At 48.7% G+C, this 25,093-nt stretch overlaps 1 protein-coding gene across 3 annotated transcripts in view; it reads right to left on the bottom strand.

The window, feature by feature from the left end:
• Positions 1-7,068: 7,068 nt before the first annotated feature.
• Positions 7,069-25,093, bottom strand: part of TECPR2 (tectonin beta-propeller repeat containing 2) — an 879,235-nt gene continuing 861,210 nt past the window's right edge. For all 3 annotated transcript variants that reach the window (XM_069638097.1, XM_069638099.1, XM_069638098.1), the window contains one exon: positions 7,069-8,801. In XM_069638097.1, the coding sequence (XP_069494198.1) occupies positions 8,644-8,801 (158 nt within the window). In that variant the 3' untranslated portion in view covers positions 7,069-8,643. The remainder of the gene's footprint in view (positions 8,802-25,093) is intronic.

Raw genomic sequence — 25,093 nt, 5'->3', positions numbered from 1 at the left:
TTACTTACCTCTGGCAACGTTCTTTCGACTGGATGTTCCTCCCACATGTCCTCATCTATGATATCTCCAATATCCAGCTTCAGCTGCTTCAGAACCTTTTTTTTTGGCAGAGGGCGCTGTACGTCAATGTGGTCGACTCCATGTCCCTCGAGGAGGTCTTTGAAGATATATATGGAACGTGCAGCACCCATTGGCTTCAGTTCTGTTTTTTCGTGTCTTTCTTACAGTAGAACTACCAGCAGGAATGTGGTTTAGACCATACTAGACTCTGAAGGAGCGTAAACTGCAAAAACATGGAATTTCTACTGCAGGGTAGGCTGGGAGGGGCGATGAGGAATACGTGGGAGGAACATCCAGTCGAAAGAACGTTACCATGCGTAAGTAACTTGTTCTTCGAATGGATTGTGTCCGCCCATGTTTTCCTCATCTATGATAGACTCCCAAAACGAATACTTTTTTGGTGGAGAACGAATTTTGTAATCAAGGGTTGTCATGAACCGAATGAAGGTCTGCTTTCCCAAAGCTTCCATCCTGACTTAAGGTGGAATCAAGGCAGTAATGCCGACAGAGAGATGGAGACCAATAACCGCTTATTGTCAGATCGTTGGCGTGAGCTCCCCACCCCGTGAGTGAGGCGTCCGTCACTACGGTTATCTCGGGCCATGGTTGCCAAAAATATTCTCCCTTCAGAATGTTGTCCTGAAGTAGGTCCGACATGTTGCCCGCGAATTGAGACCACTGTGTCCTGAGAGCCCATTGGAGGGATCCCATTCTCAGGCGAGCCTTTGTCACCAGGAAAATGCAGGATGCCATGAGGACGAGCAACCTCAAGAAGCCGAAGGACGGGAGACGCTGGGCACTATGAAATATGGTGACCATCTGCACAATGTCTTGAGCCCTCACCTCGGGTGGCAAGGTCTTTCCCAAGGATGTATCCAGTACAGCCCCGATGAAATTGAGTTTTTGACATGGTATAATATGGGACTTCTTGGAATTGAGGGAGAAGCCCAGTCTGTGGCGAGAGTGGCAGGTCACACTGAGATGATCCAGGACTTTTCCTGGAGAACGTGCCCTGATCAACCAATCATCCAGGTAGGGGTAGACGTGAATCCCCAGTCTCCTGAGACTCACTGCCACCACCAGCATCAGTTTAGTGAAAACCTCAGGGCGGAGGTAAGCCAGAACGGCAGAACTTGAAACTGGTAATGAGAACCGCTAATGGCGAACCTCAGGTACTTTCTGGGCTTGAGATGGATTGGCACATGACAATAAGCATCCTGAAGTTCAAATACCACCATCCAATGCTGGAGTTGGAGGGCCTGAAGGATCTGAGAAAGTGTGACCATCTTGAACTTGCCCTTCCTGAGGAACCTGTTCAAGTATTTCAAGTCCAAGATGGGTCTCAGTCCTCAGTTCTTCTTGGGGATTAGGAAATATGGAGAATACCATCCTTACTTCCTCTCCGTTACATGTACTGGCTCTATACTACCTTTTCTCTAGCAGGCTCAAAATTTCCTGCAAAAGGAACGGATCTGGAACCTTTAACAAATGGCTTTTCGGTGGATGATTCTGAGGTCTCTGAATGAAGGGGAGGCAGTAACCTTGGGCTATGGTTTCGAATGTCGAAGCATCTTTAGTAATACCGCGCCATTCTTTCAGATGCTGAGACAGTCCGCCTCCCACCGGGGTGTCGTGAGTCAAGACCTCAGAGGTTTTGAGGTGGCTGAAGCAGCGGCTGATGGTGAAGATGCCGCTGCTTGGGCGGGCTTTGCACCTCTCCCTCGTGCACCACGAGGGAATCTTCTTCGGCCTCTTTGACCAGCCATTCCTCTTTCAACTGAGGAGTATTAGCGAAAGGATCTACCCATCCAAGAAGGTCAGCTGGGGTGAAAAAACTGAGGCTGCCTAATAAGCAGCACTTAGAGACTTGGCTATCGCCTTCGAGGTCTGCAGCTTCTCAAGGCTTTCGTCAGCCTTGCTGCCAAAAAGATGAGACCTGTAAAAAGGCATATTAAGGAGTCTAGATTGCACGTCTGGTGCAAATCCAGACTTCCTTAACCACGCAAATCTGTGTATCACGGTGCTGGCAGCCATGGCTCTGCTGTTATTGTTAGCAGAATCCAAACCAGACTTTAGAGACTCACACATGGCCTCTTTGCCATCTTTTACAATGGCCAAGAAGGCATCTCTTTCTTCCCCTTCGGGTATATGTTCAGCCGCCATGGATGCAAAGTCCCATAGGGTTAAGGTGCATTTTGCAAGGGTACATGTACAGCTGGCTGATTTGAGAGCCATGCTCCTGGCAGAAAATACATTCCTTTACTAGGCGTCTATACGCTTATCATCCAGATCTGGTGGAATGGCTGAATAGGCAGCTTGCTAGGAGGTAGTGATTGCTGCTTGCAGCACCAAGCCTTCGGGCTAAGATGTTTAGACAAGTAGATGGGGTCACTACTTGACGGCCTACATTTTTTTGTCAAATTTGTATTGACTGCCGGACTTGATTCAGGTGCCTCCCAGTTTGCACTTATTCTCTTGTGTAGTGCGACATGAAAAGGTAGGACTGGATCCCTTTGAGGAATTTTGTTTCGGATATCTGTGAAGTCATTCTGCTCTAATGGGAGGGCAGGCATGCTGCATCCCATAAAATCAGTGACCCGGGTCATTAAATGCCTGCAAAATGCATCTGTGCGATCATCTGCGTCTAGCTTGCCAAAATACAACTCTGGTGAGGTGCCCACCCCACTGACTGTTTGTAAATTCTCACATAGGTCGTGCAACCTAGATTCATCTGATCTAAAACTATTAGGGACATTAGGCGTGCCATATTGTAATCCAAAAGGTGGATCATTGTCGTCTGAAGGATCATTGTCTTCATAAATGGATGCGAGAGATCTAAAAAAAATCCTTTCTAAGCAATGGTGTAAAAGATTTTTGAATTTCTGGTAAAGACATTGATGGCTTCGAGCCAGATGCCAATAAAGTCGTCAATAAATTTGATTTTTGCATCAATGTCTTCGATGAAGACGTCTTGGGTGTCAATGGCATCAATGGTGACTTTGACTTCTCCGTGACAGACTTTGACGGCTCTCAATGACTTTTCATTGTTTCAAGGCCTCGACGGCTCTCAATGAGAATCTGGCATTCGTTCTGAACTCGAAGGCGCGCAGAACTTGGCTCAAGCCCATTCCTTACTGGCTTCAGAAGGCGCGGTAGGTGCATGGCCTACTTGCTTCGAGGGATTCTGACTCTAGAAAAACTTTAGCATTTCCTTGCTGAATGATTTCCATTCAGTGGGAGTAGAGGCCTTAGTAAGGCAAGATTTACTCCTCTCTGGAGAAGAGTCGGACGAGGAAGATGAAGTAGGTGATTTATGTTGACATTTCTCCAATTTCCTTGACAACAACGAGTGGTGAGAGCAACTCCGAGACCTGGATCTTTTAGTCTTCTTCCGTCGAGGAGTGTCGTCTCTCGCTTGGTCAGAGGAATGTTTTTTCGACAGGGTAGTCGAAGGGGATTTCGCCCATTTCCCTTTATGCTCCTTTAGAGCTTTTCTGATCATCAATAGACACTTCTAACAGGTCATGGTCTCGTGCTCCACACCAAGACACCAAAAGCACACCCAAATTTTAGCATCGCAGTCTTGGCATTTCTTAAACCCGGTCTTCAGAGTTGCGGAAGACAAAGACATTATTCACAATCTTGAAGTAATATATGAAGCACGCCGTAGTTCACAAAGCGAAAGCTTACCCAGAAAAACTGAACTGAAGCAACGGGCGTTGCACGTTCCATATATAACTTTGATGATGTAATCCTCGAGACGGAGGCCCTCGAAGGACATCGAGCCAACTGCATTGACGCACAGCGCCCTCTGCCAAAAATAAATTCCCAAGCAGCTGAAGCGGGATATGGCAGATATCACAGATGAGGAATACGTGGGAGGACACAATCCATTTGAAGTTACAAATTCGCCCTTGGCTTGGGACGTCAATGACTGCAGCATGAAAATGGACTCATGACAGATAGGAAAGAAAGTTCAAACGACCATAAGAGTCAATGTTCAGCAGTAACAGAAACTGAGTGAATTTACATGCTATCTTTAAGGATATAGAAGAATCTTGGATCTTGGTTTTTCCCCCACAAGGACTCTAAGAGATTTATGCAAAGGTCACAGCCATCCCCATCCAGAATACTAACTAGTGAAAATGAGACACATGAACTCTGGACCCCAGCGCGGGCAAGGATAACATATGAGAACTTGATATTTATAAGTGTTTTGTTCTACTGAAGCCTCAAACATTTTATGGTGAAATATTCTTATGAGTATATCCTTGCGGCAACCGCCGTAAGTGTGTTGTAACGTGTGTCATGGTGTTCAGTACGCACTAATGCGGTCGATCTTTTTCAGTATGAAACTGCTTCTGTAACACCTGCCAGCACCACAGGACTAGACAGCCCCTTGGAGACAACAGGGGAACAACTCTACAGGGGCCACATTTCCAAAAGCTAAGTTTGCATGCTACTCTATGTAGCCAAAGTAGTGGCATTTCCTGAATCCTCATGCTACCAAGCTACCAAGGCTCTTCATGTTTCTATTGTTTGTGTGCGTGTGATGTGTCATAATGGAAGGGCTTAGTGGTCTATAAGAAAACAGGCAGGTGAGAGGAGATTGATGGTGTGTTACAGCAAAGTTCTACAGGAGCTGAAAAAACGTGCGCAAGGATCTGTTTTCCCTAAACCCCCAGTCCCATCCACAACCTCTTCCTAAACCTCTTTCCGGTTTTCCTTCAACCCCCAAACCTATCTAACCAACGATTCTCTAACCCTCCATCCCTGCAGTGGTCACGGAAGCATGTGCAAATTTCTATTTGCTGGTTCCATGACCATAGCGGGGGTGGTAGGTTTGTGCCACTCCTGTGCCTTAGAGCTGAGAATCACGACGGCAAGCAATAGAGTTCACTTGGAATAAAACATTACATAGAATACAGAGTTATAACCTGCTTAGTAAATGAAAACCCATCTGCCGTAAACCAATTTCTGAGTAAGTCGCAAATATCTCATTCATTCGCACATAGTTGAGGAAACTACTTACCTCCGGTATAGCCCAGTTTTCAATGACTCCATCAAGAAAGTCTTTCACAAAACAGCCAGCCTGCTTAGAGTAAACACAAGTTTGATTAGACTCCCTGTGCTACGTCTTGCTTTTGTTCCTTAACCTTGCTACTCCGGTTCCCTCCACAAATGCGACACCATCACCTTGAAATTAAGTCCATACCCACCTTCCAGGCTTGATAACTAGCCTAAAGCTGCACCTCCTCCTACTTGAAGGAGCCGCAGCTGATATCTGGTATTCATCTTCCTCACCCATCCCATGTACACAGTTCTATACAATGTATATGACAATCCTTTACTGTTTTTAATCTAAACCGGGGTCCTTATCCTCACCCTCCTGATGTTTTGGCATATAACTCCCATGGTCCCTCACCACTGCTTTTGCTGGTTGGGACTAATGGAAGTTGTAGGCCAAAACATCTGGAGTATGATGGGATGGCCACCCCCGTTCTGGTATTCTTTGTATGTTTTTATCTTATCTGTGCCCCCCCCCCCCCACTAACCAATTTGCCCCCTGCTACACCCGATTAATGACAAGATTAAAAGAATATTTGGTGGAAACACTTGCCATGTACCAGAAGCCAATGAGTCACCAGACTACTAATAGAGGCCTCCAAAAGAGTAAAGATCCAGAGAAAAACCTTCTCGGCCTCGGACCCAAGACTGTGCAACAGGACTCGCATCACATTCAGACATGAACTCCCATCCACCCATTCAGGAAGAGGCACAAGAATAATTTTCAAGGAATTCCAGTACCAGTGAGAATCCATTGCTAAGAGCCCACAGCCATTTTCTAAATAACTGCTGCTGCCTCTCACAAATCCCCCCTTTTCCAACCCTGCGTTTCCCCCCAACGATGCTGTAAACAATGGACAGTAGCATCGTCCTACCCTTAGAAGTCCCAGATGCCACCAATCTTCACCTCAACCCCCTAGCCCCTCTGAGAGCCGTTCGGCATGCTGAAGCATGCCTCATCATACGTCTAAGTAACCGTTTACCCGCTTCATAGAGGAGATACACTGGCTACCCCTTCAAGCATGCAATTATGTTCAAGAATGCATGCCCCACTTATAAAGCAGTCACCACCAAAACACCACTCTATTTGACTAGGAAACATGCCATCTCAAGAAGACAAGCCCCAAAATCGCCAAGCTGAAAACAAAGAACAGCAAGGGAAAGAAAAAGCAAACAGGCCTTTTGTTGGTAAGCACCATTTCTCTGGAATGTCATCAATTTGGATAAGACATCTCCTAAATTTCAGGAAGGAACTGAGGATTTCACTCTTCAAAGAACATCTCGCCAATCGCTCCACTCAACCAGATTTCTTCCCCTTGAGTCCACCCTCCCATTGATCCCTCCTATCCATTCCAGTGTTTCTGCTGTCCTTGGTATCCTACCTGTAACCCCTGGGGGGATGCGTCGCCGATATACAGCACTCTGTTGCCTCTCAGGTAGATTTGTGCTTTGTAAATACTGTTCATACAGAAACAAATCTGTGAATTTACAGCCCCTCCTCCCCATCCTGCTCTAGGAGGAGCATTTTTCTGCTTTTTGTAGCTAGTCCCCAGTCCACGAATCCCCCAATTAAAACAAATAAAATGAAAAGTGTGCTTCAAACCCTAAAATTAAGTTTAATTTCCAAATGCATCTTCTCCAGCTTGCAAATTTGCCTTGAATTACAGAGACCTATTTTAAGAGGAAGACGTACTTGTATGCATTTTCACGAGGAATTTGCGATCCGTCTGACAGCGGTCTGTGGGCGATAAAAGGCCCTATCCAACAAGGTTTTTTGATCAATCTTAAAATGCACACCATGTTAATGTCTAAACTTGGCGTTCTTTAAACCTCTCAACTGCAAGTATGTTCGTCCTGAATTCCCATAAGGAATCATTGTAGGGTCTGCACACTCTTACACATAACATGTTAAAGGCACCAAAAATAAATAAAAACTCTTAGTTGTTAGCATTTCTTTTTTATTGCACGTTTTCCAGAACAGAAAATACACAAAGAAAAAAAGCTGCTCTAATAAATAGTACAAACAAGTGAAGTTAAAAACAGTTTTAATAAGTTGTCACCAACTAAAAAACACGTATTTTCATACTAAAAAAATGTGCAAACATGTACAAGGCATTTCACAATGCTTTATGAAAAAAGCAAGATGTGTTAGAATATCTGAAAGAACATCAACAACGGTGAACAGTCACGTTCCCATCAGTTAAAGTGACTTATGCCCATGATGGGCACCTGGACAGGTCCTTCAAATATATATGAAATGTTAATTCCCTCTCGCGGCCCTAGCCTGCCTGGCAACAAAGGGATATCCACAGTGTTGCCCACTCATGCAGAATATAGATGTAGCAATAGACAAGGGTTTTATCCCGACCTCCGGATGGATATTATTGGGGATGACCAATAACTGGTTGCACCAAACAGCAGCAAACTATAACCGTTTCTCCACCCGTTCCCAAAATACCCAGTGATCTCCCACAGCCACTTTACACTCACTTCAGGTCACAAGCACCTTCCAGAAGGGGAAGAGGCCCAGAGGGTCCGCCTGGAAACAGATACCGCCTAAGAGGGTCTTATTTATGGGCGGCGAGTATGTGCACCATGCCAACACTCACTAGCTACACTCCACACATACTGTTTAGAGCATTCGCTTATATTGTGGTATTGAAAATTCTGAGCACAGGAGGGCATTAAGAAATAAACTGATAAAATCTGTCACTGCTGTCTCACATGTCTGACTTGCAAGCATTCAGGCCCTCAACAACCTTTGCTCTGCACTTAATCACACATGAATTTTTCTTTATACAGGGATTGTAAACTGGAAATAGGACTAAGACATGTCCTGTATGTGGTCACTACCCAAAAATGAACTCTAGAGGTATGTGGTCACAAATTTGAGCATTCTTTTCAGGAACAACCATTAAAATCAAGCTGGACACCCATGACGGAAAGAAACGGGCTAAATTACCCACCTCTGAACAACCAACAAAAGCAATTTAGAATGATTCTCTGACACAGTTCCTCGGAAAGCACTAACATGTTGAGTACACATTTAATGTTGCATACGTCCGGTATCCGCAACAGGCCTCTTCGAGGGTAGACTTATATGGACCTCAAAAGCATTACACTTTCGACAGAAAAATGTTATGGACTCACTTTTGATGCGCATTAATGACATGGCAACTGTATAGTTTATATAAAGTCAGTGATATGTACAGTAATGTGATGCAAGCACCATTACGTGATAGCAGCTGTGGTCGATGACGTCGCCACAAACGAAAAGGCATGCTGTTGTGAAATATCCGTGCGCACTAGTAATAGAGATTATACACCAGGGTAGTGTTGCAGTTAGTATGTTGGTTTGACTTTCTCAAAGTCTACCTTACTTAGACAGTACTTCAACGCTATGTAAGAAGTTTAGCATTGCTTGCGCGTGCGTGGCTCAATGTTTAAGCGCTACAGTGTGTCCACAGTGATTTTGTTTCACTGTATGGCGGCACAGACTCAGCTATGCGCAGTGTTTCATATGACTTCCCATTCATCCTCAAAATCATCAGCGTAGGCTAAAAGCGGGAGGCTGCAGTTCTTCTGGGCGCTCTGGGAATGGCTGAAGGTTTTCGTGAGACGCTGCAAAAGGTACCCCGAAGAACCGACAGCCCATAAGTCATCCATAGGCGTAACTGTAAAGAGAAGCAAGGTAGGTCAGCCCCGAGTGAAACATGTTGAAAAATACACCACCTGTATCATATTATTTCCCAACTAGCCACGGTCAATTCACCTGATTTTATATGAAAGTTTCAACCTCTAACAAATAAAACATTTTAATCACCTACATCAACCCCACTACTATCTTCACAGAAGACTGCCTGTAAATTACTTTCGCCCCAAAACATACTAAAAATGGCAATTCCTTAGTCACCCAAATCCATTCTTCCTCTACAAACGCATCAGTTTGCCATCAGGTCTACCCCCTCCACAATCAGCACAACCTCCGGCACCTTAATTAAGAAGAATAAGGAAAGAAAAGATATTTAACCATACAGGTGGGATTTAATTTCAGAGACGGGCAGGAGGTTTGATTTAAGAGGTTGGATTTTATAATTTAATCCTTACGTTTTCAGCGACTGGAAGACCTTTTCGGGGTTCTGTCATATTTCCACATTTTAAAGACCGAACACAAAAAAGACAGATTTCTTTTGGCCGTTTTTTTGTGTCGGCTTTAAAATACAGAAATACAACATACCCCCCCTCCTTCAACCCCCTCGCAACGTGATCCCTTACCCACCCTCTCCCACTGGTTGTTTTCTAAAACGGGCGGGGGAGGGGGCATCTCCTATTGCGGGCCCCTTTCCAGCACAACACACACTGACTACACACACGCACATCATGCACACACAGCCCCACATTCACTTACCCGACACTCCCAGTCAGGAGCATGACAGTTCGATTTAGAAAGACCACTCTGTTATTTTGAATAGGGTCTTTTGACCAAATACCCATGGCTCACCTGACCCGGGCCTCCGACTCCTCAGTCCGTTTTGTATCATTGAACGCAAGACAGTCTATATTGGAAACTTTAATATGGGGGATGGGCTGTATGCAGGAATGGAGACTATGGACTAGGATACTTCAGTCACTACTGTAATTATTTATTACTCCTACGTTCCCGTCCCCTTTCCTCTGCACTGCACGAGTGATTACAAAGCACCAGTAAAACTGCGAGGAGGATGAAATGCCATTGTTTTAAGAGCTGTTCGTGAACAGATTTTTCAGCACTGCCTGACCAAATGCTGCATCTGACACAGCACTGGTATAAAGGCAGTAAGGCTTACAGAAAGTGGATGGGGATTCCCAGGGTGCCAGTTCGCTAATTAAATCCCACAAAAACTGCCTCTGGTAAGCTACTGCTTTAGCCGTAGCCCTTACCGCATGAGTGTGCATTCTTGCTACTGGGGTCTTGTTTTGGTATTTCTAATCTTCCATAATGGTGGTTACCTTACACCCGCTATGGAGGTTTGGAAGCCTGCAAGCTAGGTGAAGAACCCGTCAGTGACAAAAAGAGGTTCAGATGTCCAAAAATCTCAAGTTCTGTCCAGGTAGAATTTTAGTGTCCTACGTACATCTAAGAACAATTTCAGGATTAAGATGGAAAGAAGACACAACCTTTGGTAGGAATGCAGGGTGTTTTCTTAGAGCCAACTTGTCTCTGTGGAATACTGGGCCCGGTTCCTAGGCTGAGCGGGCTTGAATTTCACTAATCCCACAAGCCGCAGTTACTGGCACTAGAAGAGATGTTTTACAAGTGACCAACCCAATATCCAAAGAGAACACTGGTTCAAAGGGTTTATGAGCCAGAGCCACTAGAACCACATAAAGGTGCCAAATTGATTGCAGTCTGGTGATCGGATGGTACATTCTTGCTAGACTCTGTAGACGTTTGACCTCTGGGTTTGCTGAAGATTAGAGTAATTTGTTCGAGTTTCAATAGGCTCCATTAGCTGCCAGGTATGTAAGGTATGTATCAACCTGTACTGATTCCTTGAGGGCATTCAGAATTATTTGCAGATTTTGCTCAGAAAGGCCAAGGTGCCTTAACCTTAGCTTCCCAGAACAAATGCTGTGGGGGCTAGTTCGTTCAGAGCAGGGTGAATCACTGACCTTCTCTGCTGTGCTAACAGGTGATGTTGCCCTTTCTGTATCTGAATGAGGTTTATCTGGGACAGGTGATCAGAGAACCACACTCTTTATGGCCAATGAGGAGCTATAAGAATCATCCTGCAATTCTCAAAGTTCCTGATCTTGCGGACAACACTTTGCAAGAGAGGAGTTGGAGGAAAGGTGTAGCGCACCTGTGAATGCATCATAAAACAGACTACAGGTTCAAGTTTGGTCCACAAAGTTTTATTAACTAAAAATGCAGGATGGAGTAAGGCCCAACTTGCCCTATTCTAAGGTGGGATTTCCCCACCTAAAAAAACCTAAGGATAGACTGTCAGGAAGTCCAAAGCAAATGTCTGTCTGCGTCCAAAACCTATACTTGTCCTCAAGTCTAAATGTATACATTGTGTATGGATGTCAGCAACAAAATAAAATAGTGTTCAAAGAAATGTTCAGAGCTTCTTCCAGTTCTTGGCATGTAATCGGCTTCCCTTCTCCAAGTTCAAAATAGTTCAAAAAGGCACAGGAGTTTCCTCCCCCCCCAAGAGTTCAAATCTTCCAGATTTTCAAAACACAAATCCTTGGAACACTTCCCAGCTCTTATGATATGGTTATTTTTCACTAATTCACATAAGCAGTTCAGTTCACAGAAGCAGTTCAGTCTCTTGAATTCAAAAACATATAAGAGATTGTTGTAAAACACAAGCTTCTTTTTTGGGTGCTTTCAGTGGCTTTCCCATACAGTGTATGCTCTGTCTAGGTGCAGTTGTCGGAGCACACGGTCCACCCATTACAGGTCATGCATCCGATAGCCCGTCTTGGTGGTTTTGCCACTATGCAACTGCTTCAACTTGACAGTGATGCTCTATTTATTCACCTTGTCACACTCCGACACTGTACCATGGCTCGTTTGGCCACTATGCATATGTTACACTCTCTCGCATCCTCCTGGCTCTTGACAATTTGTGTTTCCTTATATAATGCAGTTCTTTGTATCAGGCAGATTCACAAACTGTCTTTCACTCTGCTCAATATTCAGGAGTGATTAAAACTTGCTTTCACGATCGGCCATCAGGGGGCGCAGGGATGCACTAGTGGACCTGTGCTCCTCCGTCTCCGCCAGGCACTTAAGGGACTTGAGCCCCTCCTTGGACCCCCTGAGGTGGTGATTGTATGGGCACTGGTGGTTCATGGCCTCAAGGGGTGGGGGGGGAAATGGGGGGGGAGAGATTGGTAGACGAAGTTAGGGAGCACCACCCCAAGGAGTGAAAGTTACGGCGCTGTGAAAGTACCCGGGAGAGCGGTCCCTCTCTGTCCCGTGTTGCGGCACCATGTCTTTAACAAGAGAGGTTAGGGATGTGCTGCATTGGGGGGCGTGGCCAACCGCCATGTAGAGCGGACGCGACTTCGGCAAGCTCCGCACAATGAGCTACTGATAAGCTGTTATCTAACATTTAAGTCGTCTTCAGCGCCTGCAAACTACCCCAAGAGCTGCTGGCAGCGGCGGGAACCTCCTGGTCTCCCCACATTCGAGATTAGATGCCCGGGAGCAGCGTCGGGGAGATCCTGCGCCTGACGGAACGGGCAGCCAAAATGGCGGCCTCCACTTGCTGAGCCCGGAGAGCCCGGCGTCAGCCTAGCATTTTGGGGGGAGGCCGCCCCACGCTGCTGGGCGGAGCTGGTGCGGGTGGTACCCCTGCTGGCCCCTCAGAAGCGACCACTACGATAGGCCTGGGTGTGCTCCAGGCCCGAGGGCGAAAAGGGCGACCGAAGCAGCCGAGGGGGCCTGCCGGCCCTGCTGTGGGGACCGAAGGTAATCGAGGACCGGCTGGAGGCGAAGAGAGTACCGGAAGCGGGGCCTTGAGATCGCGCACTATATCGAGTGCGGACGCTGGCCGCCTCGCGCCGCCCCTGGTGGGCGCTACTACGGGAGCCGCGCACACCATCCGCCCTCCCGAATTGCATCGCGACCCCGGCTCCCTGGCCACGACTACAGGCCGGAGAGCGTGTGGGGGCCTAGTTACACCGCACGATCGTGCGGCCCTGGCGGGGGACTTCCTGGAACCACCACGGGGAGCCTACCAACCTACACCCATCGGGTACCTCTCTGCTGTACTCTGCCTGACGAAGCTATACGCTGACCTACTGCACCTCGCGGGGCCTGGTGAACCTGGGGGACCGGCGCCGGAACGTTACACACCCCGCCGGAGAGCCCAGAGCGCGGACTGGTTACCGGGAGAACCGTGAGTTGGCAATTTTCTAAAGTACCCTGGCCGGAGCACCCGATCGCAGCACTTGATACCCGCTGAGCTGAGCTGAGAGGATGTCCAGCTTAGATAAGTCTACGGGAAGGGGGGCCAGGTCAAAGCAGCGGCAGACCACCCTAGATGCTTACACAGCCGCCGAACCCCCCAGCCCTGAGTGCCCAACCATGGCAACTGCCAGTAAAGACATAAGCCCCTCGCCAGAAACGTCTGAACCCACCAACTCCCAACTTTTGGAGGCCATCACGTTAATCCAAACAACTATGGTGAATAAAATCGACGCTGTGGCCATAGATCTGGGACTCCTTCGCCAGGACGTCCGCTCCTTGGCTGGTAGAACTGAAGCCCTCGAGACCCAAGCACGCAAGAACACTGAAGCGAATACCCAGCTCCTGCATGACGTTGAGGGCCTCCAGCAAACGGTCAAGAACCTGGAGGACAGAGTGGAGGAGGCCGAAGGAAGGGCCCGCCGGAACAACATCCGACTGCTCGGATTACCGGAGGGCATCGAAGGCTCGGACCCCACCAACTACGTGGAAAACCTCCTGCTGCAGGAGATCGGCGCGGAGAAACTATCGCAGGGGTTCTCCATCGAAAGGGCTCACAGATCGCTTGCCAGGAGACCCCCGCCAGGAGGCCCGCCCAGGCCCATGATAGCTAAAGTATTAAACTACAGAGACCGCGAAGTCGTCCTGGCGTACTCTCGGTCAGGGGGCCAGATACTAAGGAATTCGGCCAAGATCGCTATTTACCCCGACTACACCTTCCGAGTGCAGATGAACAGAGCTCAGTTCATTTACTCCAAAGCCAGGTTGAAGGCCGCAGGCTTGAAGTACCTGCTCCTATATCCTGCAAGGCTAAAAGTAATACACAAGAACAGGGCCCATCTATTCGACACTCCGGAACAGGTCCGGGACTGGATGGATGAGCAGCAATTACCTGACATCGAAGGCAAGAGGCGCAAGCCGCGCTGACGCACCTACCGGAGACTGCTGTAACGAATTTGCTTAATAACTTAACCCCAAGAGCAGCTGAAATGATCCTTCCTCGCGGAACACCGAAGCTCCAACTCCCTCGACCCCCCTGGAGCCTGTTTTTTTTCCGTTTTTACAGGGTACGTTTACCCGCCCGTAGGGCACCCGAGGACCATGCCTGGTCCTAAGGAGCGGAAACGGGACAGTCACGACGAGGAGTACCTTGTCAGACCAGTTGTTTGTTGGGGAAGTTTTTTCTTAAGGAAGGGGGAGCCAGAAACCCGCTCCCTAGTTGGGAACCCTAAAGTTAAAGTACCGAGACCGCATGACTACCCTATTACTATGGCACCTCTAACGAGACCTCGACCAGGCTCGGGGCAGGAGAGAGAACACCACCACGACTATGGCTGAGAGAATAAAAGTGATGACGTGGAACGTCAGAGGCATGAACAGTTATGTCAAACAGCGAAGGATCCAAGCGTACATGAGACGCTGCAAGGTAGGGATCGCCATGCTCCAGGAGACACATCTAACTGGGGAGAAACTGACGGCGCTAGCTAAAAGTTGGCGGGGGACCCTGGTGGGATCCTCCTACTCCTCATACGCTAGAGGGGTCCTGGTATGGATTAACCCGACAGTCCCCTTTATAGTTACGGACACCAAGACAGACAATGAGGGCAGGATGGCACTGGTGCGGGGTACCTTGGAGGGAAAAGACCTATGCCTGATTAGCACTAACGCACCTAACCATGACGCCACGACTTTCTTCCACTCCCTGTACGCTAGATTAGGCCCCTACGTAAATAGCAGCTTGATATGGGGTGGAGACCACAACTGCACCCTAGATCCTCTCAAAGATAGGTCCGACACCAAACACTCCCGCCCGTCCCCCCCAGCCAAGATATTATCCAAACTGATTTCTCAGTTGTCACTTTGCGACCTGTGGAGGGAACTAGGTCCGGAGAGACGAGAGTACTCCTTCTTCTCCCCGCCGCATAGCGTCCACACAAGGTTAGACTACATGCTGGTAAGCCGGGAGCAACAAGCCACTTTCAGCGAGGCACAGTACTTACCCAGAGTATTATCAGACCACTCACCCTTGTTGGTCACCTGGGAGGTGTACCCGCCCAGACCCCCGGTTCCCACGTGGAGACTGCGGGCAGAGGCTCTTCTGGACGCGGCCCTCAAGGACCACGTACAAGACAGCACAGATGAATACTGGCTCAATAACATAGGCAGTGTAGAGTGCATCAGCACCGCATGGGAGGCGTATAAGGTGGTCATGAGGGGGGACATATTGGCTGCAGTGGGAGGGGCACAAAGGGTCACTATGAATGCTCTGGCGGAAGCAGAAAGAAAGTTAGGGGTGCTAGAGAAAAAGGCAGACCCGACCCCAGAGCATGTACGGGAAATTATAACGCAGAGACAGGCCTGTCTGTCGCATTGGGAGTCCCTGGGGAAACTAAGCTACGCCAAACACACCGAAAGGACACACGCCCTGGGAGACAAGCCTGGTAAACTCTTGGCCTGGCTGTACAAGCGGGAAACCCCTAGGACTCCTATCTGCCACATCCGTAGATCGGATGGCACTACGGTGCACACCCAGGCAGAAATTAACACAACCTTCTCTGAGTACTACCAGGACCTATACTCCAAAACCCCGCCCTCGCTGAACACCGGGATCGAGGACGCCCTAGACTGCATAGAGTTGCCCAAACTGGACCCACAGTTGGCCTTAGCCTTGGAAGACCCGATTACCCCAGACGAAGTCAAGGCAATCATTAGATCATTACCCTCTGGGAAGGCGCCAGGCATGGATGGTCTCCCTGGGGAATTCTATAAGACATATGAGGAGACCCTTGCCCCACTGCTGGCACAGGTATACAACGAGTCCTTTGAACGTGGCACACTCCCTGACTCCATGAGGGAAGCATTAATTATCCCCTTACTGAAGCCCAACAAAGATGGGACAGATTGCGGTTCATATAGACCACTCTCCATGCTCAATGTCGACTGCAAAATACTATCGGCACTCCTCGCCAATAGATTACGCAGAGTGATCCCCCTGCTAATCCATCATGACCAAACAGGTTATGTACCCGGGCGCTCTATCACCGAAAATTTACGCAGGTTGCACCACGTCATATACTGCACCGAGCGAGACACCCAGAAATACGCAGTGGCATCACTCGACGCCACCAAGGCTTTTGACTCGGTTAATTGGGAATGGTTATACGCCACCATGATTAGAATGGGCATTGGACCCACTTTTCTTAAATGGACCCAATTGCTTTACACCCACCCGGTAGCTAGAGTGCGCACCAACAAGACGTTCTCTGACAAATGGCCCCTCCACAGAGGCACACGACAGGGATGTCCCTTATCCCCCATGCTATACATCATTGCTGTAGAGCCAGTGGCCGCGTATATACGGCAGGAATACGGTGGGGGAGGCATCACACTAGATGGAGTGACACACCTCATCTCCATGTACGCAGATGACACTCTTCTCTACCTACATAACCCTGAGCACCTCCTGCCCTACATCTTGGAGACACTGGACTGCTTCCAAAAACATACAGGCATCCAGATAAACAAAGACAAGTCGTGTCTCTACCCCCTCGCAGCACTATATAGCAATGTGTGTGGATCCCTGCCCCCACTGGCCCTTCAGTGGCAGGTGACTTCCTTCAAATACTTGGGTATCACCATACACCGTAGCCCGGCTACTGAACATATCCTCAACACAGTCAGAGCAAAGGACGCACTCACTAACTCTATGGCTTTCTGGGGGAAACTCCCTCTCTCTGTGGCAGGAAGGGCGGGACTCCTCAAAATGGTAGCGCTCCCACGCCTACTGCACTGCTTCACCAACGTCCCCTACAACATCCCCCCAGCCTTTTTCAGAGACCTAAACAAACTCTGCAGAGGATTTCTGTGGCAGGGAGGCAGGCACAGAGTGGCGCTTGACATCCTTCAAAGGCCCTACGAGAAGGGCGGACTGAAAGTCCCCAACTTCGAACTATATTACCTGGCCAGCCAACTGAAGCACGTAACGCACTGGATGGCAGATGAAACCACCACAGACACCAGACTTCTCCAACCGGCTCTGCCGCGACTGCTACTTCGAGACTTGTTGTGGGTCGGGAATGGGGCTCTGCAGGGTCACCCATACCTGGCTAAATTAGGAATCCAGCTCTGGAAGCGGGCCTGCAAAGCTGTGGGGTTGAAAGACCCATACTCCCCACAGATCCCCATCGCCGCAGTCATGGCGAAACCATCCTGGGGGAACACTGAAACACGCTCGGTGTGGGAGCCTTGCGGGGTGGCAGTGCTGGGCGACCTCATGCATGAACATGAACTTTTGGCATTCCCCGACCTCTGCGAATTGACGGGCCTGCCCGCCGGGCAGTTTCTACTCCACAGGGCAGTAACATTGGCCTTAAAAAATAGGTGGCCTGATACAGACAACCGATTCACCGAGAACGAAACCATCGAAACCCTACTAGACACTGCCGAGGGAGGCCACGAAACCTCCAGAATTTACGAAGCCCTATTGCTGGCCTCGCCACAGACCTGTCCCAAGTGCCACGCGCCGCGGGCAGGAATGACCCATATGTTCTGGAGCTGTCCAGAGGTCCTGAAGTTCTGGGCCCGGGTGAAGGAGAGGGTGGCGTCGGCCGGGATCGAAGTGAAAACTCATACTCCTACAGCTTGCATATTGGGGACATACACGCGAAGCAGCAAGAACAAACCCCTAAATAGACTCCTAGACTTGATTTACATAACAGCTAAAAGGCGCATAGCCATGGGCTGGAAGAGCGTACGGGGTCCTAGCGAAGCCCTTTGGTGGTGCGATCTCAAGAGGTGGATTGCTGCGGAAACGGCGGCTTGGGAAATGGCAATCCAAGTACAAAAACTGGACTCCAGTGCAGATCTTCTTCGTTGGATAGAGCTGACGGAACCACTTCTCCGTCCAGCGACACCTGACAGCACACCGAACAGTCCTGCCAGCCCCAGCCCGGCACGTGAGCCCATGGAATATTAGGTTTTATTGCGGTCTCGGGGGGAGGGGGGTGGGGTGGGTGGGAAGGGTATGTTAAAGTTAATGTTCTGTTATCATACATACTACAATGCTTTGCCTATGCGCTGTTTGTTACATGTTATCGAAAAACCAATAAAGATTTTCAAAAAAAAAAGGGATGTGCTGCATTGCAGGGGGCCGAACCTCCTCGCGCTTTACAGAGCGGTGCGATTCTCCTTAGCCATAGGAGCTCCTTGGAATAAGGGTGATCGATTCCGTGGGGGCAGAGGGGGTGTGAGGGGGAGACTGCTAAATTAGTCTTTCAAGACTTGTCCACCCTCCCGCTAGCCAAGCAATGTCTACGTGCACCGTTCCGAAATGGTTGAACGAGAAGGGCGTGAGGTAGAGATCGTTTTCCCTTCTCCATTTCGTTTGAGATAGATAGCTACAAGTACAAACGGGTTACAGAGCACATTTGCAGGGTCACCGGAGAGCTGGCGGGGGAAGCAGAGTTCTCTCCTGACGACGGGAAAAAAAGGGGACTGAAGACACACAGTGGCTTATAAAAGGGGCCCACATAGGTGCCGAGTTCCCGATTCAAGAAAATAAAGGAAGTGGAATAACCCACCTACTGGTGTTAGCCGAAGGCTTTTTCTTTTGGTGTGCAGGATTTTTGAGTTTTTTGTTGTTCTTCTGGGTGCTCGGGTACTGGCATGACGGCTCTCTGGGGGATTTTCCTTTTTGGAGTTTTGAGCCCTTGTTCAGCCTGGATCGTGAGAAAGGGGGTGCTGGAGGGGGATCATGTACGTTATGTGGGAGGTTGGTGGGTGTTGAGGGAAGTGGGAGCACTTGAATTGGAGGAATGTGTGGAGGTGACCCGGTGGACACCGGTATAGGGGAATTGATAATAGAGTTTTGCACGACCCAGGGAGAGGTTTTGCAGAGTGTGGTGTTGTGGTGGGTCTTGGAGATACTGGCATTATGGCAATAGCGGATATGAACATGGTGGAGGGTTGCCTGCGGATCTGTATGCTGAATGTGAAGGGGCTCAATTCGCCTAATAAACGATCCATGGTAGGTAGGTCGTTCCGGAGGATGGAGATGGATTTTCTGTTTCTCCAAGAGACAAGGTTCTCCCAGGGAAGAGGCATGGGGGTGATGTTCAATGTGGTCTCCTTGGACATGTGTATTTCGGGTTGAGTGACTCCAAGAAGGGGTGGGGGGATTGGTATCTTGCTACATAAGCATTTGTGGATGGAGGTGTTGAGGTCGTGGAATAGTGCTGATGGGAGGGAGCTGTTGGTCTCAGGGCTCATTAAGGGAATAATATTCAAGTTTGCGACGATCTATGCCTCCAATCAGGGTTGAAATTACTGAAGCCAATGTTGGGAAGGGTGGCGAGTGAAGGTACAGGCCACCTAATAGTGTGGGGGCGGGGGGGGGCTCAATATGTGGGCAGATTTAACACAGGATAGACGGGCGTTGGGCTTCATGGGAACGGAAGCCCCTAAGGTGGGAGGGGAAGGTTTGCAGGCAAGTCTGGATTCACATGGCCTACAGGACGTGTGGTGCTTCTTTCACCCCCAGGGAGGGACTTCACCTTTAACTCCCCGCCTCATGGGACCTATACTTGCATTGATCATCTTTGTATCTCAAGAGATCTTTGGGATGTGGCCCTGGGTTCGGAGATTCTCCCAATTAGTTGGTCGGATCATGACATGTCTCCATTGATTTATCGTGGTCGGGGTTCAGTGCTCGTGACTCGTTGTGAAGATGTAATGAATCCTTATGGAGGGATCTAGTGTTTAAGGAGGAATTTGAGGGGGCTATTAAGGAATTTTTCCCTTTTTGAATGATACACGGGAGATGGGCCTGGGCATTATCTGAGATGCAGTAAAGGCGACTTGGAGGGGATTATTGATTAGAGATGGTGCCTGGAAAAAGAGGGAGAGGATCTTATTGGAAAATAGACTATGCACTGAGGGGGGAGTGGGAGAATGGATAGAGGAGGTGAGGAGCAAGACGGAGGTGCTGCGGTTGTTGGAGGAGGGTACGATAGTCCGAAAGCTTCAATTCCTTAAGCAAAAACATGAGAGGGGGGGATAAGGCGGATGCCCCGTTGGCAGCCCGTTTACACGGGCAGGGAGCCACACATAGGATAACAGGGGTCTGGGGACTGTGAGGTGTAGTGGACATGTCTGCAGGGATTTTGGAGAATGTTATCTCCTTTTATGAGGGGTTCTATGAGGGGCAGAGCAGACGGACGTTGAGGGTATGGAGGCTTATCTGAGGAGGGTTTCTCTAACGTCATTGATGCCTGAGGCGGTATCGGGGTTGGATGGCCCTATTACTGGGGAGGAGATGCATCTGCAATTGGGAAAAGCTCAGGTGAGGATGGATATACTGCAGGGTTTTATAAGTTCTTCATGGGTATTCTGGTCCCGTACTTGGTTAGACTGTTTAACAATATTCTGGAAACCGGCCGAGCGCCGGGTTCATTCGTGCAGCACCTTATCTCAGTAATACCCAAGGAGGGCAAAGACCCCCAGGTTTGTGGATGTTATCGCCCGATCTCACTTCTTAATGCGGACGCGAAGATATTTAACCAAGTCCTTGCTTCAAGGCTAGATGTACATATGCCTCGATTGGTCCACTTGGATCAGGTGGGCTTTATAAGGGGGCAACAGGAAGCCGATACGATGCGGAAATCCCTGCATTTGATGGATTGGGCCCGAGGGAAGGGAAGTAACCCTACACTTCCTGCGATTGACGCAGAGAAGGCCTTCAATAGAGTTGATTGGGGCTTCTTGAAGGCAGTGTTGCACAAGTTTGGATTAGCGAATAGGCTCTTGCAAGGGATTATGGCGTTATATTCGGACCCAGAGGCATGCGTGGCGGTGAACGGGTGGTTTTCCCAGTGGTTTGATTTGGGGCGGGGCACGAGACAGGGATGTCCCCTTTCGCCGCTTCAGTTTGCTCTCTCTATGGTACCTTTAGCCCAGAGGCTATGAGATGACCCGCGAATGGAAGGTATAGAGGTAGATGGAGTACAAATTGGGATTATACGCAGACAACATTTTATTACACTTGCGGAACACGGTGGTGTCGGTCCCGGCGGCGGTGGAGTTGTTAGAACAGTATGGAGTGTTATCCGGGTTTAAAATTATTAAGGGCAAGTCCATCCTGTTGCCCTTTGACTGGAAGGGGGAGAGAGACCTGCAGGGGTTGGTTTCCCTGGAGATGGAGGTCAGAGAGGTCCAACTGCGCTATCTGGGGAAATCGGTCACAACAGATATACAGGGACTGTATGAGCGAACTCCCCCGCCCCCCTTTTTTACAGAGGTTATTCGAGGACATGAAGAAATGGGGTAGGCTAACTATATCGTGGATGGGGCATCTTAAAGCCATAAAAATTAACTTCCACCTGTTGATTATATTTCTTACATGCCCAGACCCTTGGTATCACGGCGAGGTTACAGACAGCTTGTTACAAACATTAGTTGAAAGACAATTACAGCGTGGTTACAAGCATACAGAGTATTTACAACAACACAATAGTACAACAGCGATGCAGTAATTATTTACAAATTCAAGCTAGTGGCTTTCTTAGTATTGGTTAAATAAAGTTTTTAACCTTTTTTTAAAGCCTGTGAAGGAATCCTCTTTTGTGATCCTGAATGGGAGGGAGTTCCAGTGTTTGGGGGCTATGTATTGGAAGCTACTTCCCCCTGCTCTAGTGTTTCTAAAGCGAGGTGTTGCTAAGAGTAGGTGGTTATGAGATCTTCGGCTTCTTGTGGATTCTTTTCTGGTTATGGCATTATTCAGGTAGATGGGGTCTTTTTTTATGGTGGCACTTGAAGGTGATGCATAGAGTTCTGAAGATGACTCTTGCTTCGATAGGAAGCCAGTCAGTATCTCTTCTGGTTTTGGACATATGATCAGATTTTCTTATTCCCAAGGCGGCCCGTAAGGCCTTATTTTGAATTAGTTGTCGTTTTTTTAGATTGACAATAGATGTACCGAGTAGCAACACATTGCAATAGTCAAGTCTTGTCTGATCAAAGCCCCGGCCAGCGTGATGCAGTTTGTGGGGGTCAACAACTGGCGGCTTAGGGCAATTAGTTTGGCGGTGTAAGAGGTGGATGATGATAGATTCCTAATGTGTTTAGTCTCCTAAGGTTTTTACTTGCTTCAGTACTGGTATCATTGTGCCGTCAATGTTAATGGAAGAGTGGTCTGGGTGGAGAGCACCTATTTTAGACTGGGAGTCCACGATGAGAATCTGTCTTCTCATCGCTGAAGCACAGACTATTACGTGCCATCCAGTGTTGAATTATGGCATAGATTTTGTTAATAGTCAGAGTATCTTGGATGTAGTTCCCTGAGAGTCGAATAAGTACCTGGGTGTTATCTGCGAAGTTCGTGTAGATGACACCCATGTTGTCTAAAGCAGAGAAGAGGGGTTTTGTGTATGCGTTATAGAGGGTGGGTGAGAGGCAAGAGCCTTGGGGTACTCCAATGGGGACAGGGATGGGGTATGCAGCTTCTTTGCCTATGGAAACTTTGGAGGTTCGTTCTACTAGGAAAGATTTAATCCACATGGTGGCGTCAGTGGAGAAGTTGAAATCTTTGGCTAGAGTGGATTAGAGTTTATTGTGATCCACAAAGTCGAACGCTCCGGATAGGTCCAATAAGAGGAGAATGCAGAGTTTTCCTGTGTCCTTGATGTTATCCATCTGGATTTTCAGGTCCAGAAGTGCCGTTTCCGTACTGTGATTGGGCATGAAGCCAGATTGTCTAGTGCCAAGGAGCTGATTATGTTCCAGGTGAGCTTGGACTCGATTGTAGGCTATTACGTCGAGAATTTTAAGCAAAAACGGGACTGTCTTAATTGGCCGGCAATTCGTGGGTACACTAGGACCTAGAGCAGGTTGTTTTAGTAGGGGTGTAACCCAGGCTTTTTTAATGCTGGCTGGGGCCAGTTTGGCATTAAAAGAAGCATTAACAAAATTGGTTATGATAGGTGTGAGAGTATGGGCGCATGATTTAACTACTTGCGCTGGGACGGAGTCTCCTTTGCAATTCCAGGCTTTGAGTTCGGATATTGGGCCTCATTACACGGTTTGTGGTAAGAGAATAACGATACCGGTATCGTTAAAAACCCTTCCCCAATTACGACCCGGCCAACCGCAATTAGCGGCACCGCTAAGAACGGTGCCGCTAATAGCGGCTAGTCTGCGGGCGCGCGACCCCTCATCCCCTAAATAGCGGCATGCCGCTATTAGCACACCATCACAAGTCATGCGGACATGCTAATAGTGGCATGGAACAGCCCCAAAACGCCCATACCGGCATGCCGTAAATACCGGCATCGCGAACCACCCGCTAAGAGAAATGAGCAGTGTTCCCACCTGCCACAGGTGGACACAATCAGCACAGGTGGAGGCAATGGAGACTGGCAGCACAAAAGGAGCACACCACACCCCTTCCCACACCAAGATGGTCCCAATCCTAGCAGCATTACATGGGCTGAAGGACATGATTGCATTGCAGCAACAACAGGCAGCACAGAGGAGACGCAGGAGTAGGAGGGCGAGACAGGCGCAGGAAGCCCCCATCAGTGCACCTAGTAATACCACAGAGGCAGCCAGCAATCCCCAGGATCCAAGCCAATCCATTCAACCTAACCCCTGAGCAGATACACACCCTGTACCGTCTGGACCGGGATACCATCACCAGCATCGTGGACATGATACATGACGATATTGTGAGCCTCATAGACATTCAAACTGCCATCCCCCCTCTACTTAAAGGTGGTAACTGTGCTCCACTTCCTTGCCACAGGCACCTACTAGCATACAGTAGGGCAGATGCATGGCATCTCATAACCAGTATTCTCACGCACGCTGACTCAGGTGCTCGATGCCCTCCTCAAGCACACAAGTGAACACATATCCCTGCCACGGACTGCCCAGGAGATCTCCCACACCAAAGTTGGCTTCTATTCACTGGCAGGCATCCCAAGTTGCATCAGGGCCATCGACTGCACCCATGTGGAATTGGTGGTCCCACATTACAATGATGCAGTCTACCGAAACAGAAAGCAATTCCACTCCATCAATGTCCAAATGGTATGTGACTCAAACAAGATAATAACACATTGTTGTGCCCGATATCCCGGATCAACCCATGATTCAATGGTCCTGCGGAACTCAACGATACCACGCCACGTGGAGCGACAAGCCGGACAATGTTCGTGGCTACTTGGTGAGTAGCAGGGCAAGCACATGGCAGTGTGATGTGAGTTGTGATTGAGGGGGGGCGGGGAGGGGAGAGATGCATACTCCAACTGGGTGTGATTGGGGGGGAGAGATGCATACTCCAACTGGGTGTGATTGAGGGGGGGGGATGCATACTCCAACTGGGTGTGGACTGTCGTCTGTAGAACAAATGGACATACAGATGTAGGCCAATGTCCACCAAGGCAGGCCACAATTGACCGGAAACAAAAACAGCATGCAATTTGAAGCAGCACAACATTGAAAACAATCCAAGATGCCAAACATGACACATCCATCCACATGCACATTGCACATCATACCACACCCCATATGACACAAATCAGCAACATGGCACCAATATGAGAATAGAAAATTTGCGCTGCACAACATCACTACAGCTATGCGCCCTTGAGTGCATGCAAAGGGATCACCTCTAGCCATTGTACTGAACCACACCCCACACCACTACTGAAGTGACGCTTCACAGCATGGCAACATCGATTTCAGAATGGCAGTACACTAGCAGTGTGGTACCAAATTTGCCTGGGCCCAGGAACACCTAAGACCTGTCCACACCCAGGACATGGCAATTACTGCCAGAGGCATGCATGTCCACTTGCAGGGACTAGCTCACCTTCTCAAATTGCAGTTACACAGATCGTCTCCATGCATGCTGGGATTCGTGGATGCCAATCACAATGCAAACTGCATTAGTGTGATATGTACAGGTTGCACTTGAGGTGAACAGTAACAAGTCCCCATTGTTCCACC

Source organism: Ambystoma mexicanum, chromosome 14, assembly GCF_040938575.1.
Source record: "Ambystoma mexicanum isolate Mex_15411 chromosome 14, UKY_AmexF1_1, whole genome shotgun sequence".
Classification (NCBI taxonomy): domain Eukaryota; kingdom Metazoa; phylum Chordata; class Amphibia; order Caudata; family Ambystomatidae; genus Ambystoma; species Ambystoma mexicanum.
The sequence above is the reverse complement of the archived record's forward strand: the minus strand, read 5'-3'. Positions and strand labels throughout refer to the sequence as shown.